Source organism: Orcinus orca, chromosome 16 (genome assembly GCF_937001465.1).
Source record: "Orcinus orca chromosome 16, mOrcOrc1.1, whole genome shotgun sequence".
In the NCBI taxonomy this organism is placed as follows: domain Eukaryota; kingdom Metazoa; phylum Chordata; class Mammalia; order Artiodactyla; family Delphinidae; genus Orcinus; species Orcinus orca.
In genome coordinates, this window is record NC_064574.1 from 59,103,439 (window position 1) to 59,119,643 (window position 16,205).

At 45.6% G+C, this 16,205-nt stretch overlaps 1 protein-coding gene across 6 annotated transcripts in view; it reads right to left on the reverse strand.

The window, feature by feature from the left end:
- The window catches only part of TXNDC11 (thioredoxin domain containing 11), a 66,108-nt gene that overhangs the window by 4,947 nt on the left and 44,956 nt on the right, over positions 1-16,205 (reverse strand). For 5 of the 6 annotated variants that reach the window (XM_004270175.4, XM_033428796.2, XM_033428795.2 and 2 more), the window contains 5 exons: positions 16,036-16,148; positions 13,760-13,960; positions 7,038-7,830; positions 4,573-4,715; positions 3,534-3,643 (listed from right to left, as the gene is read on the reverse strand). In XM_004270175.4, the coding sequence (XP_004270223.1) occupies positions 3,534-3,643; positions 4,573-4,715; positions 7,038-7,830; positions 13,760-13,960; positions 16,036-16,148 (1,360 nt within the window). The remainder of the gene's footprint in view (positions 1-3,533; positions 3,644-4,572; positions 4,716-7,037; positions 7,831-13,759; positions 13,961-16,035; positions 16,149-16,205) is intronic. The other variant, XM_049699766.1, reaches the window with a different exon arrangement.

Genomic DNA, 16,205 nt, shown 5'->3' on the forward strand with positions numbered 1-16,205 from the left:
ACACAAGACTGGCCCCTGGCGGTGAGTGCACCACTGGGTATAAGGCAGGCACAGCTTGTGGGAGAAGCAGCGAGACTTCCAGGACGTGCAACTGTCCACCTAACTCACTGAGGGAAATGTCATGTCTTGAAAGTAAATGTAGAATCCCCCCTCAAAAAAGCCTCGCTGACACCTCAGGAGTAGTCCACGCACCTGACCAAATCTGGGCAAGTACCTTAACCGTTGGATCAGCTCTGGAAAAAGGAAATCATTGAGCAAAACACATTGAGCCTCTGAAAACGTAAGAAAACAAGATAAGGAAGATTATATTCTATATTCTGTTAAGTCTAGACAGAGGCCAAGAAAGTTGTATTTTCTTAGCAGATTTTAGATGAATTTTCTAATACAGGAAATGACATCTGTGCTAAATGAGCCAACCTGTGCTTAATTACCACTGAACTAGGTGGGGGCCCCTCCTGCAGTCCGCACTAAGCTGGGCCTTCAGGAATGTCTCCCCACCTGCCCCCAGGGACTGCTCAGTTGCAGCAAAAGGAACATCCCAGGAGGAAGCGAAGCAGCAGGGCTGCTAAGCCAGGTGTCAATATTCACAAATAGTGCATAAAAAAGGTGGAAATGTTTTGAATCATTAACTTGACAGGAGTCTTCAGAGAAGTATAATTGGGGGCAGAGTGGGGAGGGGGGGAAATCAGTGCCTTGAGTTTGTCCAAAAGGATGAAATACACTTTAAAAAAAAACTGACATAACCATGGCTTCCCTGGTGGCGCAGTGGTTGAGAGTCCGCCTGCCGATGCAGGGGACACAGGTTCATGCCCCAGTCTGGGAGGATCCCACATGCCGCGGAGAGGCTAGGCCCATGAGCCATGGCCGCTAAGCCTGTGCGTCCGGAGCCTGTGCTCCGCAACGGGAGAGACCACAACAGTGAGAGGCCCACGTACCGCAAAAAAAAAAAAAAAAAAAAAAGACATAACCAAATCATAATGGTTTTAAATAGCTTCATTAACAGAACAGTACTCCTGCCTCTCTGTCTGTGAAAGCCTACCTAGAACATCAGAGTTTCTATTTTATTTTATTTTATTTTTTTTGCCATATGCGGGCCTCTCACTGTTGTGGCCTCTCCCGTTGCGGAGCACAGGCTCTGGACGCGCAGGCTCAGCGGCCATGGCTCACGGGCCCAGCTGCTCTGCAGCATGTGAGATCTTCCCGGACTGGGCCACGAACCCGTGTCCCCTGCATCGGCAGGCGGACTCTCAACCACTGCACCACCAGGGAAGCCCAGAGTTTCTATTTTTTAAACAAATGGTGTTGAACAGTTTATTCTATAATCAAGTGTTTCTTTCTCCTGATTTTTACTTCAAAGAAAAACCAAACTGTAAAATTAAAAGAAAAACATTTGTAAACATCCACTCAGAATCCCATTGTGCTGACTGGGACCTTCTTTCTGGGATTCTCATTCAGGATTTGGTGTATATGCCTACATACTGGTAAGAGCAGAAATCATATTTCATACTCTATTCTTTTCAGTTAATTGTATGAAAAGCATTGTCCTAACGAAGGGGTAAAAATCCCATCAAATGCCCAACCATAATTTACTTAACCATTTTTCTACTGTTGGACATAAATAATGCTGCAATGACCAGCACATGCTTCTCTGCAAGTCCTACTTCCTTAATTCCCCAAAGTGAAATTAGCTGGATCAAAAATGTATAACCATTTTTGCTAAAATGTTGTTAAAATGCTTTCCAAAAAGTTTATGCCAATTTACTTATTCTGTTAGCTACATCTGACTGTGCCAATTTTATTTTATCAACACAAGATTCTACCACTTAAGAGTATTCCTTAATTTAATAAGTATAAATGACACTTTGTTATTGTTTTGATTTACATTTACTAGATTATAATTTCCCCACTTGTTTATTTACTCTCTTCTCTTACATGAAAAGCTGTTCATGACCTTTCTTCACATGGCAGTCCTCAGCTGTTTCTCCCTCCATCCCCCATTTTTTAAAATTGTGGTGAAATATACATAACATTTACCATCTTAGCCATTTCTAAGTGTACAGTAAAGTGGTATTAAGTACATTCATAATGCTGTGCACCCATCACCACCATCCATCTCCAGAGCTCTTTCATCTTGCAAAACTGAAACTGACCCCATTAAACAACTCCTCCCCCTTCTCCCCTCCCCCCATCTCTTGGCAACCACCATTCTGCTGTCTCTATGAATCTGACTACTCTTGGTGCCTCACATAAGGGAAACCATACAGTGCTTGTCCTTTTGTGACTCATTTCACTCAGCATTAACATCCTCAAGGTTCACTCATGTTGCAGCATGTGTCAGAATTTCCTTCCTAATTTTTAGGGTGGAATAATATTCCATTATATGTACAAACCACATTTTGCTCTCAGCAGTTTTCTTAAACCATTTTAATTTCTCAGGGTCTGGAGCATGAACACCTGATTCTGAATCCTGCTCCCTCATTTACAGGTTGTGTAACTCTGGGCAAGCTGCCTAATCCTTTTGAGCCTCAGTTTCCTCCTCAGTAGAAAGAGAGTAGTAATCATACCTGCTCCACTGAATGCTCTAAGGATTAAGTCAGATAATATGTATATACAAAAATCTCGCAGCATAGTAACTCCTCAAGTGTGGCTCTAATCATTACTTACAGCATACACAAAAGGTAAGACATATATGCTGTAAAATACAGCTATCGTCCTTTTGTCAGTTTTATTTTCGTTGCACATTTTTCTAGTGAAATCTGTTCATCTTTCTTGCATTATTTTTTCAACTGCTTCATTTTGACAAGTTTTCACCTCTCAAAGGAACTAGCAAATCCAATATTCTAGCTTCTGTTATTTTTTTCTATGATTTGATCTTTTATATTTAAATTCTATCTAAAGGTTTTTTTTTTTTTGGGTGGTGGGGAGAAGATATAGCTTAAATCTAAATAATTTTCATCTCAGACTGCCTACTACCTGATCCAAAAACTCTTTGAGCCTTGTTTTTACAAAACAATGGTTTAACATTTTTTTGTTTGCTACACATACACATACAGTACCAAGGAATCACAAAACTAGAACATGCAGGTATCAGCCAATCTTGCCTCTTACTTTTAGGAATGAGGAGGGAAAGGAGACCTGGTGGGGAGATTTGCTCCAGGTCCCAGGGCTGGTTGGCAGCACACCAGGGACTGGCCCCATTTTGCTGGGCCAAGGCCCCAGTGCCATGTATTCCAGAAAGCTGGCCACTTGGGGGGCTATCCGAGCAACCAGGTCAGCACTAATCCCTCAGAACCGCACTCACCCTCCTATGAACTCAATCAGGACTAAATACACTCAACATCATGGAAGAAACACTTAGCATTCATCAGGAAAACTTTGGCTCCAATGAGGTTTTGCTCACAGCTTTAAGCTGACAATCAACCAAATCTTACCCAAGGTCAACAGAAAATGGGCAGACCCCTGCAGGCCATAATGGCTAAGCTGTAAGGAGGAGTGAAGGCAGGCACACAGCGCTGCAGCACGGGCTTCCTTACCTTGCCACAGTGAATGTATCTGCAGGCAGGAGCCGAGCTAGCTGGATAAAGATGTGATTGAGGGCTGGACAGAAGCCACACCACTGTGCATAATAAAGCAGCAACACGTCCTATGGGAAGAGGAAGACGGCTGTTACTGGGCTGCTCAGGTCCTCACTGTGCTTAGAACCGGGCAGGCATTCAATGAATGTTGCTCATGCACAAATTACAGTGAAAATTTAATCTTCAGGTATTTTCAATTATGTGATTTTTTAAAAAATAAATTTATTTATTTATATTTTTGGATGCATTGGGTCTTCGTTGCTGCACGCGGGCTTTCTCTAGTTTCGGCGAGCAGGGGCTACTCTTCGATGCAGTGCGCGAGCTTCTCATTGCGGTGGCGCCCGGCTCTAGGCGCCCGGGTTTCAGTAGTTGTGGCGTGCAGGCTCAGTTGCTCTGTGGCATGTGGGATCTTCCCAGACAAGGGCTCGAACCTGTGTTCCCTGCATTGGCAGGCAGATCCTTAACCACTGCGCCACCAGGGAAGCCCTATGTGCTTTCTTAAGGACGTTTTACAATCACAAAACCACCATGTAATTCACATGTTCTGCAGTAAGACTGTCATGTGGTCAATCTTTTGTACATCAAAACCAACCACCCCCTGGTGGTGCAGTGGTTAAGAATCCGCCTGCCAATGCAGGGAACACGGGTTTAAGCCCTGGTCTGGGAAGATCCCACATACCGCACAGCAGGTAAGCCCACAAGCCACAGCTACTGAATGAAGCCTGCGTGCCTAAAGCTTGTGCTCTGCAACAAGAGAAGCCACCGCAATGAGAACCCTGCGCACCGCAATGAAGAGTAGCCCCTGCTCGCCGCAACTAAAGAAAGCCCACGCGCAGCAACGAAGACCCAACGCAGCCAAAAATAAATAAATTAATTAATTAATTTAAAAAACAAGCAAACCAAAAAAACCCAACTGCTCACCCCGATGACTGCAGCTTTGGAAATTATTATAATAGGGACAGATGGCTTGCTTTTTGCCTCGCTCATGATTCTATACCTGTTTTTGAAGGACTACTTCCCAAAAGGTATCCGTTGTCACTTCAGTGATTAAACGCTGAGATGGGAACTGTGAAGAGTCACTTCCAATAAGATGCCTTTTCAAGGGACTGTAGAGAACGCTGAAGTTTTGAATGAAAGACTCTGAAAATAAGGAGAAAATGAGATCAGTTCTTCTCTCAGTACAAGGAGAGTAGTTGGCCTACTTTAAACTCCACATCTAAAAAATTGGGCTGGCTTCGCAGGCCCACATTTTTAACACTTCACCTACAGGCAAAACCCTGAACGAAGCCACCCGGGGGGACAGGGGGTAGCTTTGGCAGTAGTAACTCAGCAGACAGCACTTTAGCTAACAAAGCACCCCTCGGTGTCCCGTGTTCTACTATGCAGGGACTAGGAATTCGATGCTCCTTTTAAAAACAACACTGGTCCACAAATGGACACCTGAGACTGTATAAGTCATCAACACGCCACCATGGAGATTTCAACTATACCAAGACCTTTAAGCATAACTACCGATGCAGCAATTGCACAAGCTACTGTAATGGGGAAGGTGTTTAAATACTCATTAATTTAAAGATAAGGAGCTATGGTTTTTGTTTCCTTTATTAAAGTCCTTCAAGTTTCTTTCTTAAAAGGTTAAGAAAAATAAACTCAATTATATTTAGTGGAAAAACACATAAATAAAACCCATAAATAATCCCAAACCCTAACCTGAAGCAACAGTTTTACCCTCCCCACCAACTCTACTATCTTCAGATTCCTTTGTATCATCTGAAGCAGCACTAATCTGAGTTTCACTTCTTTTTTTCTTTTTTCTCTCCATTGCGAGGCCCTAGTGAACAATGATATGTTCCGTGGAGGGCGGAGGAAAGGAGGAAGGTCTTGTGAAGAGAATCCGTCATCAACACCTGACTGATACTTAGTTGGCTAGGTTTTTGAAACATAAAACCAAGAATTATTTACTAATCTGAATGAAGCCTAAATTCTGAAACTGACCCAGAGACAGCTGACTTAAGAGTCAACTCTCCAAAACAACAACGATGCACAGTGAATGTTTTTGGACGAGGACCCTGACAAATTTTGTCAACAACCACAGCACAAAGAACAACGGAGCTAGATGTTTCAGAGGAGATAAGAGAAGATGAAAAGAAATCGGAAGAAGGCTTTTTTCAGATTACCATTAAATTCAGGATGCACACATCACAAGCTAGCTCACTGAATGCTTGAGTATTAGAACAGAATGCAGGAAAATCCAATAAACACGTTAAAAATACAGGCTTATTTCATTTTCAGAAAACTCAGTACAGTAAAATGTAACTAGGAAACATGAATTAGGAGCAATTTGTAGTATCAAAAGAGTACACACTTCATAAAGTGACTGGTCACAGGGTTCCTCTAAGCACTCAGGAGGCTTTGTGTTTATAACATAAAGCCTTTTATTAACATAAGCCTTTTAACGTGTCTAACATAAGAAACGAGCTTCACCTGGACTTAAAGGACGGCAGCTAAAATGACTATCATTTAGGGGCTTTGAGTTTACTCTTGCTTTCATACTCTCCAAAACTTGAAAATAAAAGGTTTCCCTCCCCACCAAATTCCTCCTGTCTCCATTTGGCAAATGCTAACTTTCCCCCATGTTTCCAACGAGGCTGAACTAACACGGCTTTTGAATTCTCACTTCCTTGTGTGCACATCAAGGATGGCAGCAAAGCCCTGGGAAAAGGACAGCATCGGTTAGTTCACTGCTGCTGCCAAGCCTAAGGGCAAGCTCTCGGATGCACTCCCATAATGGGGACTTACCTGCCACCCCCCCCAAAAAAGTGGGTTTTGCTGGTTTGCAACCTGAGACGTATTGCACTTGACACTTGTTTGTTACAATCTAGGCACCCAAGGTCAGAGCAGCATTTCTCAACTTGTTATGAAAGAGCAGCAGAACAAACTAGGTCTGGTGGCCTTGATGCCTAGACAGCTAAACCTGTGAGACAAAAAGGGGGGCCAGGTGGTTCTATCGTTTCACTGCTTTCTGTTTAAGTACCTTTCGAATGAAGCCGCTGTTGGGGCTCACGTTCATCAGTCCCTGGGGAGTTACCACCCGACCCACTCTCCACCACCCTGTCCGTCACAGAGGCCAGGTTCCCCCCCACCCCCCGGCCGCAGCTCGTGCCACCATGGAAATGCGGCAGGCGCTGCCGATCAGGAACGCTGGACTCTTAGCCCCCAAGGGCTAAGTGAAAAACTTATCCAAAATTTGGAGTTAGGAAGTTTCTGTTCCATTTAATATACAAAATTAGCTTCTTCTTTTTTTTTTTTTTTCAAAATTAGCTTCTTTTAAAATTATGACCAGCTGCAGTCTAAAGAGTTCAAATGCGCTAAGAGCCAACCGTAATGAGATCCCTAAATAAAAGTTACCTATGTTAAGTTAAGCAAAGCATTAGGTTTGGGGAAGGAAACTGCCCACAGTACCTAGGGTGAACTTCATAAGAGCTTGTTTTGGATCCAGGACATAATGAGACTCTTCTTTCACGTCAACAATTGCAGCAAATCCTTTCACCCGAGCAGTGCTCGGAGCACCCAGCCTCTCTGCATACAACCAAAATAAATTGGAATCCAAAAGGTAGATGTTCAGGGTCTTGTTGGTTCTGCAGCTCAGGCCTATGAAGCTTGTGTTATCCACGTCCAGTTCAGGAAAGAGATACCTGTTCTCCTCAATGTGAGGAACGGAGCTTGGGGTATCAACCTCACATTTCTTCTCAAGGGAAGAAAATGCAATGGTCGGGGTTTCAAAGACATCTTGTTCAGAATCAATGAAGCCTGTCACGCCCCTGTTTATGGTCCTGCAACATGCAGTGTAGTAGCTGAAAGGGCTATAGAAACTTAGAAAATTCCTGCATTCTATGCTGTCTGATGCCACATGATAAAAGGTCTGCTCCTTGAGGTAGAAAGAATCCAGAGCTGCTGCCATCTCAAAAAAGCTGCACTGGGGCATGCCGACCGAGCTTGGCCTGAGGCCGCCGGCAGTCTGGTTGACACACAGTTCACACACGTTGTGGGTCCTGGAGATGGAGTGCCACTGGGGCAGCACCACGGTGTTGCAGCAGGGGGACTCCGTTATCAGCGGCGGGTCCGGCAGCTGGGCTGGGGGCTCAGGCGCCAGAGACTTGAACACCGGGGCGTCCACTCGCCGCAGGTGCTGAAGGAGCCGCTCCACCACCTGGTCCCCGTGACAGTTGTTGTACTCCAAGGCCACTTCGGTGATCTGAAACACAGGACGGAGCTCATGAGAGGTGTGGGGGTGACTGAGGGACAGACCCCGTGGCTCTTAGACCTGGAAAGCATCTTGTCTGATTCACAAGAAGGAACCCTGGCTGGAAACAGCACCAAACAGGAAGCTGTCACACCAAAAGCTATTAATAAAGAGGTTTGGGTTATTTTTCAGATCCTGTCACTCTGTTAACAAATACTGAACCGTCTGTTCAGAGACGGAAGGGGTCTTAGAGGGAGATGTCAGTCTACCCCGTGATGGGGTGAAGTGGCTCACGCCACAACACACATCGAAGAACCAGGAACAGAATTTAAATCTCAACGCCCAGTTGAGTGCACTTTCCTTTACATCCTTAAAACTCCTCGAGACGACGTCTTCTTTCTTCATCTTAAGTAAGTCTAAAAATTTCCCAAATATTTGATCCACTTGTTGATCCACCTAACAAGTGGATCAAATATTTCACAGCATATGTTTCCAAATAAATTCATGCCTCACAGGAGGCTACGAATTCAGCCTCTTCCAAACCATACTCAACCATCTCGCCTTCCTCCCCCTGTACCACCCTTTCTAGAAAATGGCATCAACAAACTGGAAAAATCAGCTAACCCTCAGTTTCTCCTCTGCATCACCCAAGCCTCCAATCCAGCCAGCTCTGACTTCAGCATCACGAAGCGGCCCCCCTTTGCACCCTCACAGTCACTGCCTCAACTCAGGCTCTCATGTGTCACAGAGTGCCCCCGTTTTCTCTCCCCCGCCTTAACTGAGCCTCCACACTGCCAACACTTATTTTTAAAAATACAACCCTAAGCAGGAGACTCCTCTGCTAAATGACATTCGACGGCTCCCTATTACCTGGAGGGTAACCCTAACATAATCTGATCTGAGTCTGCCTTTCCGGTGTCACCCCACCACCTTTACACCAGCCAGGCCCTTCCACAATGCCTTGCCTTCAGAGGCCTGGCCGGGGCCTCCTCCATCTGACAAACCTCAACACTCTCCCCAAGACCCTGCACCAGGATGGCTGCTCCAACAAAGCTAACACCCCCACCCTCCCCCATGAAGAGTCTACATCTTCAGGGTTAGTCCCAGAAGCCCTTCCCAGACAGTCTCCCAACTGTCTGTCAAGACATCCCTCTTCCCCACAGGCTTAAGGATCCTCAAGGGCAGGGACCATGTTTGATTTATCCTGCTATCCCCGCAGCCTAGCTCAGAGCCTGAAACATAACAAATGGTCGATAAACAGCTGGTGAACGAAGGGCATCTCAGGATAAGTACATGCTCCCGCTTCTCGGGGAGATGAACCTCTTTACGCTCAGACCAGTGTTAGCCATTTAGATTCACATTTCACATTTCATTCCAAGGCTCTTCCATTTCCGAACTGAGTACCTTTCACCACCCAACAGCCACCCCAGGTCAATGAAAAAGATGAGCAAGTCATTATAATCCAAAGGCATTTATACTCCCTAAAATAGAACTGTGTGCTAACTTAAATCCCACCAAGGTCAGTTAAAAGGTGTCAAGTCACTCAGGATTTTGTTTCATTAAAGAGTGTGGGGGGGGACTTCCCTGGTGGCGCAGTGGTTGGGAGTCCACCTGCCGATGCAGGGGACACGGGTTCGTGCCCCGGTCTGGGAAGATCCCACATGCCGCGCAGCGGCTGGGCCCGTGAGCCATGGCCGCTGAGCCTGCACGTCCGGAGCTTGTACTCCGCAACGGGAGAGGCCACAACAGTGAGAGGCCCGTGTACCGCCAAAAAAAAAAAAAGAGTGTGTGTGTGTGTTTGTGTGTGAGAAAACCATTTAATAAATGCTTTTCCAATTTAAAAGAAAACCCAAATTTTATAACATATGATACTTATAGACAGAGTTAATTTAAGACATATGCGTTTGTACAGAAAAACAGATTGTTTGAATAGTTCTTCGGCATAAAAATGGTTACTTCAGATGATAAACCAGTGTTTTGGTTTTTTGCCCCCGCACAAAAACATCTCAGCCCTTTTTAAAGGATAAGGCTCTGACAGCACATTACGCTAAAAAGGTCAAGCCCGTGTGATTCATAAATAGCCCAGCTGCCCTCATGCCCCATCCTGGTACTACTTTATATTCAAAGACATAATAGATTACCACCCCCAGTCCCCCCCACCAAAACCCACAAAAATTCAAGTACAGTCAGCCCTCCATATCCTCAGGTTCTGTATCTGCAATTCAAACAACCATGGATCGAAAATATTCAGGGGGAAAAATGCCAGAAAAGAAAGCTTGAATTTGCTGCACATAGGCAACTATTTACGTACCATTTATATTACATCAGGTATCATAAGTAATCTTAGAGACGATTTAAAATATACGGAAGATGTGCATAGGTTATATACAAATACTATGCTATTTTACACATGGAACTTGAGTATGTTGGATTTTGGTATCTGCAGGGGGCCTGGAACCAACCCCACTGTGGATACCAGGGGACGTCTGTATTTGCCATGGATTTTTATGAAAAGTCCAAGTAGGAGTACACTGAGGAGAGCAAAACTCCTTACGGGGTCTTCCTTCCTCATCTCTTTCATTCTTAATGTCTCTCACAAACAAAGCAGCTGTGTAAAGGATATTCTTAAGTGAAGAAAATATTTTATACAGCAATGCCCCTGAAAAGTGAGGAGTTCTTAGTTTTCTCCTATAAACTGAACCAGTTTTTACTGTTATATTCCATTTTCATAACAGGCAGTTTTGAAAAGGCACTCCAGTTACATCCCGTATATGAATCACTTGATGTCACATTTAATTTCATGTGAACTAATAAGGAAAATTTGGCAAAAAACTTTAAATGTTTGCACTATAAATGCTTCCTTCCATTTTCGTTAATCGGAGAAATCTGTAAGTCTGGACAAGGTGCCTTTGTCCCCTAGACTCGTACGCAGTGGACGCCTCAGAGCAGCGCTGTGAAAGCTAAGAACCCGGGACTTCCCTGGTGGCTCAGTGGTTAAGAATCCACCTGCCAATGCAGGGGACACGGGTTCGAGCCCTGGTCCGGGAAGATCCCACATGCCGCAGAGCAGCTAAGCCTGTGCGCCACAACTACTGAGCCTGCGCTCTAGAGCCTGCGTGCCGCAACTATTGAAGCCTGTGCGCCCAGAGCCTGTGCTCCGCAACAAGAGAAGCCACCGCAGTAAGAAGCCCACTCGCTGCAACTTGAGAAAGCCCCTGTACAGTAACGAAGACCCAATGCAGCCGAAAATAAAATTAATTAATAATAAAAATAATTCAAAAAAACAAGCTAAGAACCCACACAGAGTCTCTTCTGGCTGCGCTAAGAATTTCTTTTGATAAGCACACTGAGATGTCTCATGAGCTCTCCGGGACTCTCTGGAGACGCTGGGGTCAGGGACCTGATGCCGTGCGCGGTGCAGGCCGTGCTCTCCCGGGGGCAGGGTGGGGCACATGTGTGGAAGAGCAGCTGCCTGGTGCTGGCCTGGGCCTCACAGGGCAGTCCCCACATGGCCGTCCCTTACTGACTGACTCCCCTGCCCCGACTCTACAATGACCATTCTCTTCTCGACAAGGCAGGCCTCCTCCATCGCCTGCCCAAAGTTGGGCCTAAAAGCATAAATGGAAAAATAAGGCTTAAGGCTTAAATTCTTTTGGGGTCAAGGAGCCTTTGAGTTTAGAACTCACCCTCATGTAAGGGAGGTGTTCACCCCTCCCACCCTGCCCAACCCCAAGGATGACTTCCTTACTTCTAGTCACTGTGTCACACTTTCCATGGTCACACCCCCACTTCCCATCCCCAACACCACTGTCCAAGTTCAGCATCTTCCTACTTCTCACTTTTCTGGAACACGGCTGCTAGGAAAACTTTAATAATGGTAACACAGCTCTGCTGACAGCGCTCCATTATCAGACTTTGACGGCTACGATTAATCCTGGAGTCCTCAAAGAAGCACCCAAAAGCCTCTCCTCCAGCGTTTTTTTTCTGGGTCTTCTTCAATCAGTTCTTTATGGAGACCATACAACCTGTCCTATTTCCTAATATCTAAACCTGTCGCCCCCTGCCCACCCCCGTGCCTTTGCTCAGGCTATTCCTTCCCTTAAGTTGCTCTCAGCCCATCACAATTCTAGCCACCCCTGAAGGCCTGTCTCAAACACTCATCCCTCCCACAGCCCCCTCCTGCCTCCCTCCTGCCCAGCCCCCAGCTTCCCAGGACAGCACCCACTCTCCTCCAGTTCCTCCTGGGGCTGAGCACACTCTGCCTTGAATTACAAGCAGGTTCTTGCTCCCCTACCAGACAGGCCTCTGAGACCATGAGACCAAGGCTCTGCCTTCTCCATCTTTCTCCACCGTGGCTCCCGGGCACAGTGCTCCATAAACGTTTGCTAAAGGGGCCTGAAATGAACAGGGAAATGTACTGCACTTGGCTGAGTAATCCATAACACTAAGATGCCGCCTGGTTTAACCACAGGCTGCGATTAAGGGACTCTCTTCACCTCACAGGGACACTAAGAGCCTGGAGGAAAGGAGCTGTGGGCAAAACCTTGATAAACAAAGACAGAGGAGTACAGGGAGATGGGGGAGACACTCACCCAGAAACAAAGAGTTGGAAAGCAAGTGTCTCCCACCAGGTGTCTAAATCCAAGCACAACCCCCCAGAGAAACTGGGCTCCAGTCACAAAATACCACACAACCCAGAACTCCGACATGCCCAAGCCAGACAAGACAGAATTCTCCAGGAGAAGAATTTACTTAATTTTAATTTTAAAAGTTAAAGTAAAAATCCACAACCATGACTAATACCTTGGTTGAAAACCCCACCTTTCCTACAAAGAGCTTTAAGGGCTCTTAATACTAGAGTGTCTTAGTTCATAAAATAACTGTGTAGTGAAGATTTTCTAAAGAAATTAAGTCTTATTACTTCAAGTCCTCCCTAATCAGAGAAAAAACAAAGCTATTTCACCTTCTCTCCTTTCCCCCTCTAAGCCATGGGAGCAGCGCTCACTCAGAAGGCCCCCAGCAGGGATACTAACTGCAACAAAGAGGCTCCAGAGCAGCCAAGTGAGGGGTCTGGCCTGGCCTCCCGGCTCCCTCAGGAAAGGAGAATCCTGCCTCCCGGCTCCCTCAGGAAAGCAGGCCATCAGGCTCATGTGGAGGGCTTGGGAGAGGCCGCATCTAGGCAGCCTGGCCAGTGATTCACTGGCTGTCTGAAATTGGTTTGGGCCAATTAAGGGATCCTTGAGGGAAGGAAAAAATAAAACTCCCAGTAAATCCAATTTAGCAATCCCAGGCGTTCTCGGCTGATTGTTATTGCTCTAAGTGCCTCGAACAATCCCATGTATAAAATAAACTCACACCCAGAGACAGTGAATGCACCAGATGAAGCAGAAAAGGCAGCAGGGAGGGGCTGACTCCTGATGGCGGTTGTCTCCGAAAACTGCTCTGTGAGACATGCAAGGTTTAGAAAAACATGGGATCCCAAGGTCACCACCACTGCTGCTGGCTGCTGGGCTGAGAGTGGCCAGGGCCAACAGTCTGATCAAACCCCCGCGACAACAGAATCCCAAAGGCCACACTAAACCCTGCCACACTAAACCCTACCATCCCCTCTGCCCCTCTCCTGGGCATCCGTCACCGCAGGAAGAGAGCCATCTGGTCCTTTTCCAGAGAGGCACAGTTTGCCTTCCCTGTCCCCTCCGACTCAGCAGACCTGAGCAGCTGTCAGTAATGTGGCCAGAGAGGCTGTGGTGAGTCCTACCCAAGGCACGGGCTCTCCTGCTCACTTACAGGAGAAAGAAGTAACGCCACAGAAACGCAGCAGCTGCTCCTGGCGGCCGCTCAGCGGCTAGGGGAAACTACTCTGATCGCGGAATGAGAAAAGGCTAAGTTAATGAGTTTCTCCGACTCCTTATGAGACACCTTTTACCATTATGACTCTTACCTCATCTATTAAAGGATGACTTTCGGCTAAGGGATTAAAAGGTATAAATACAAAAAGTGCCGGTCCCTTCTTCAGTTCATTGTTCAGCAGGAGACTCTTGCCGCCGTGGGGCCGCAGCCATCGAAGGAGCATCTCTCGGTTTTCTAAGGCCCACTTATAGATGTTCTCAGCTGTGTAGTTGATGACCTCCCTGGGAAAGACCTGGGAAGGACAAACGCACAGAGGATAAAAGGCAGGGCAGGATCAAAGCACATCCTCAGCCCCGTCCTCAACCCCACACTTCACAGGTGAGGAAAATGAGGCTCAGAGCAGTGACACGACCTGTCCCTGCCTGTGCAGCTAAACCCTGGCTCTACTTCTCCAGACAGAGCGCTTCCTCACAAGCAGCTCGGAAAAGCAAAAGCAGCTGTAAGAGGTGACTTGCATATCATGTGGTTCATCTTTTTCCCTTTAGACAGACTCGTCTATCAACAAATAAGCCTCCTTGCCTGCTGCTGGCAACAATGACCTCTACCACCCTGCACAAGGGGAGCTCTAAGGGAACAGAAATGATGGAGTCAAGGATAATTTTTACCTTGGTAAAATCATGTTTAACTTAGTCCCTGGGGACCCTCTGTTAGGGCAGAAGTTTGGATCTGCCTTGCTCACATGTACCCCCAGTGACCAGAACACCTGGCACAGAGCAGGAACTCAACAAATATTTGCATGAATCCATGAGTAACCTAGAACTTGTACAAGGCCACGGGTCACATTTTATGTGTACAGAATGAAGGAGAGATACACCTAGATTTTTTGCTTTGTTTTCCTATAATAATCAAGAGTACGTCAACATAAAATTATTTTTGAAATTCCAGTGATATAAATCACTGGGTTTCAAACAAAACTCCCCACAGAATGCTTTGGAGAGTTCCACAAAATGAGGTATTTTACACTCCCCAAAATACAGGTTTAAATTGGCTTACAACAAAGATGTCTACTGCTTTTATTTTTTAAAAATACTGGTATCCCAGTATTATTTCATTTGCTAAAAGGAATTCTGCTGCTACACCAACCAACCAACCTTAAAAAGTATGGAACTGATGCAGTAAACCCAATATCTTTTTCAGTATCATTCTCAGTCCTACCTTCTTTTCTCCGTCTATTTTAAATTTCTTCCTCAGTACCCTTTTACTATACATAAACATGATATATGTTGGTTGTATAGCATGCTATAAAGGAAGGATGAAGGAAAAGGATAGCAAAGGCAGATGAAGTCAAAAGAAGCTTAGACAGAGAAACAAGGAGAGTGGGTGGGTGGTCAGAGAAACCATCACAGCAGTGATTCCCAAAGTGGGATGGTGGGAGTCTGAAAAAACATAATCAACATTTCTATCTGGAAAACACAGAAATACATTTGACTTTGGGAATATAAACTGCGAGAAGTAAAGCCATCTGGGATACAGAGATATGCAGAAGCCAGGGTGACTGGCACTGAGGGTGCCCCCCAGGAGGGTCTAACAGCATGAGGCCTGCACACTGAGCCGAGGGGAGCGTGGGATTAAAGGGCTGGGCACACTGGGTACGGGAGATCTGGTCTTCACTCGACCTGTAAGTCACTGACACCATCAATGAAGTCAGAGAGAGAAAATACTGAAGAAAAATAAACTCAGTGCTGAGACTGAGGAAGTAGCAATAAACAGAGCAGAAGCACAGCACTAAGCAGGATACAGGTCAAAAGCTCAGAAATAGCTGAGTTGGGGCTGGTCCACCAGAAAGCAAATAAAATCAGGGAACAAAGACAACAATGGAAAACGAGGCTCTCTGGGGCGGAAAGCCAACAACTTCTCACTGTGACTTGACAAGAACTTCAAAATCCATTTCATCAGCTAAAGGAGAAAAGCATGTCACATTACTACTCTTGATAAATGGAACAAATGAAGAAAGAACATTGCCCAAAGGAAGCTTAACCTCTGAGAACATGGGCCCAGAGTAACACTTCTCCAACAGAGTAGCTGCAATTTCATCCAAGAAGGAAAACTAACAAGGCTGTATCAAAGTCTAAGAATATAAACAGAATTTCTAGATGTTAAATCCAAGAGCCCTCTAATGCATGAGTTCTAAACCAGGGGCATGGGCTCTACAGAGGGGCTGTAGGGACTCTCAGTTTGCAATATAAAATCATGTGCACTCCCCTAGAGAGAGTATCCATAGATTTTATCCAATTCTCAAAGAAGTCTGTGATCCAAACAAGGTTTAGAACCACTGCGCTAATATAAACGTGATTTCAAAATACTTACAAGTGATGTGTTGAAATGTCTATGTAAATACACACTTCCAGAGTGTACTAAGGATACCAGTTTCGCAAGATGTTTATTTGTGATAACCCCAAATCGTACTGTTCCTAGGTAATCTGAAACAGAAAATTTTCCTTTATTAAAAAGAAAAAGCCTATGCCTTAAAACAACCA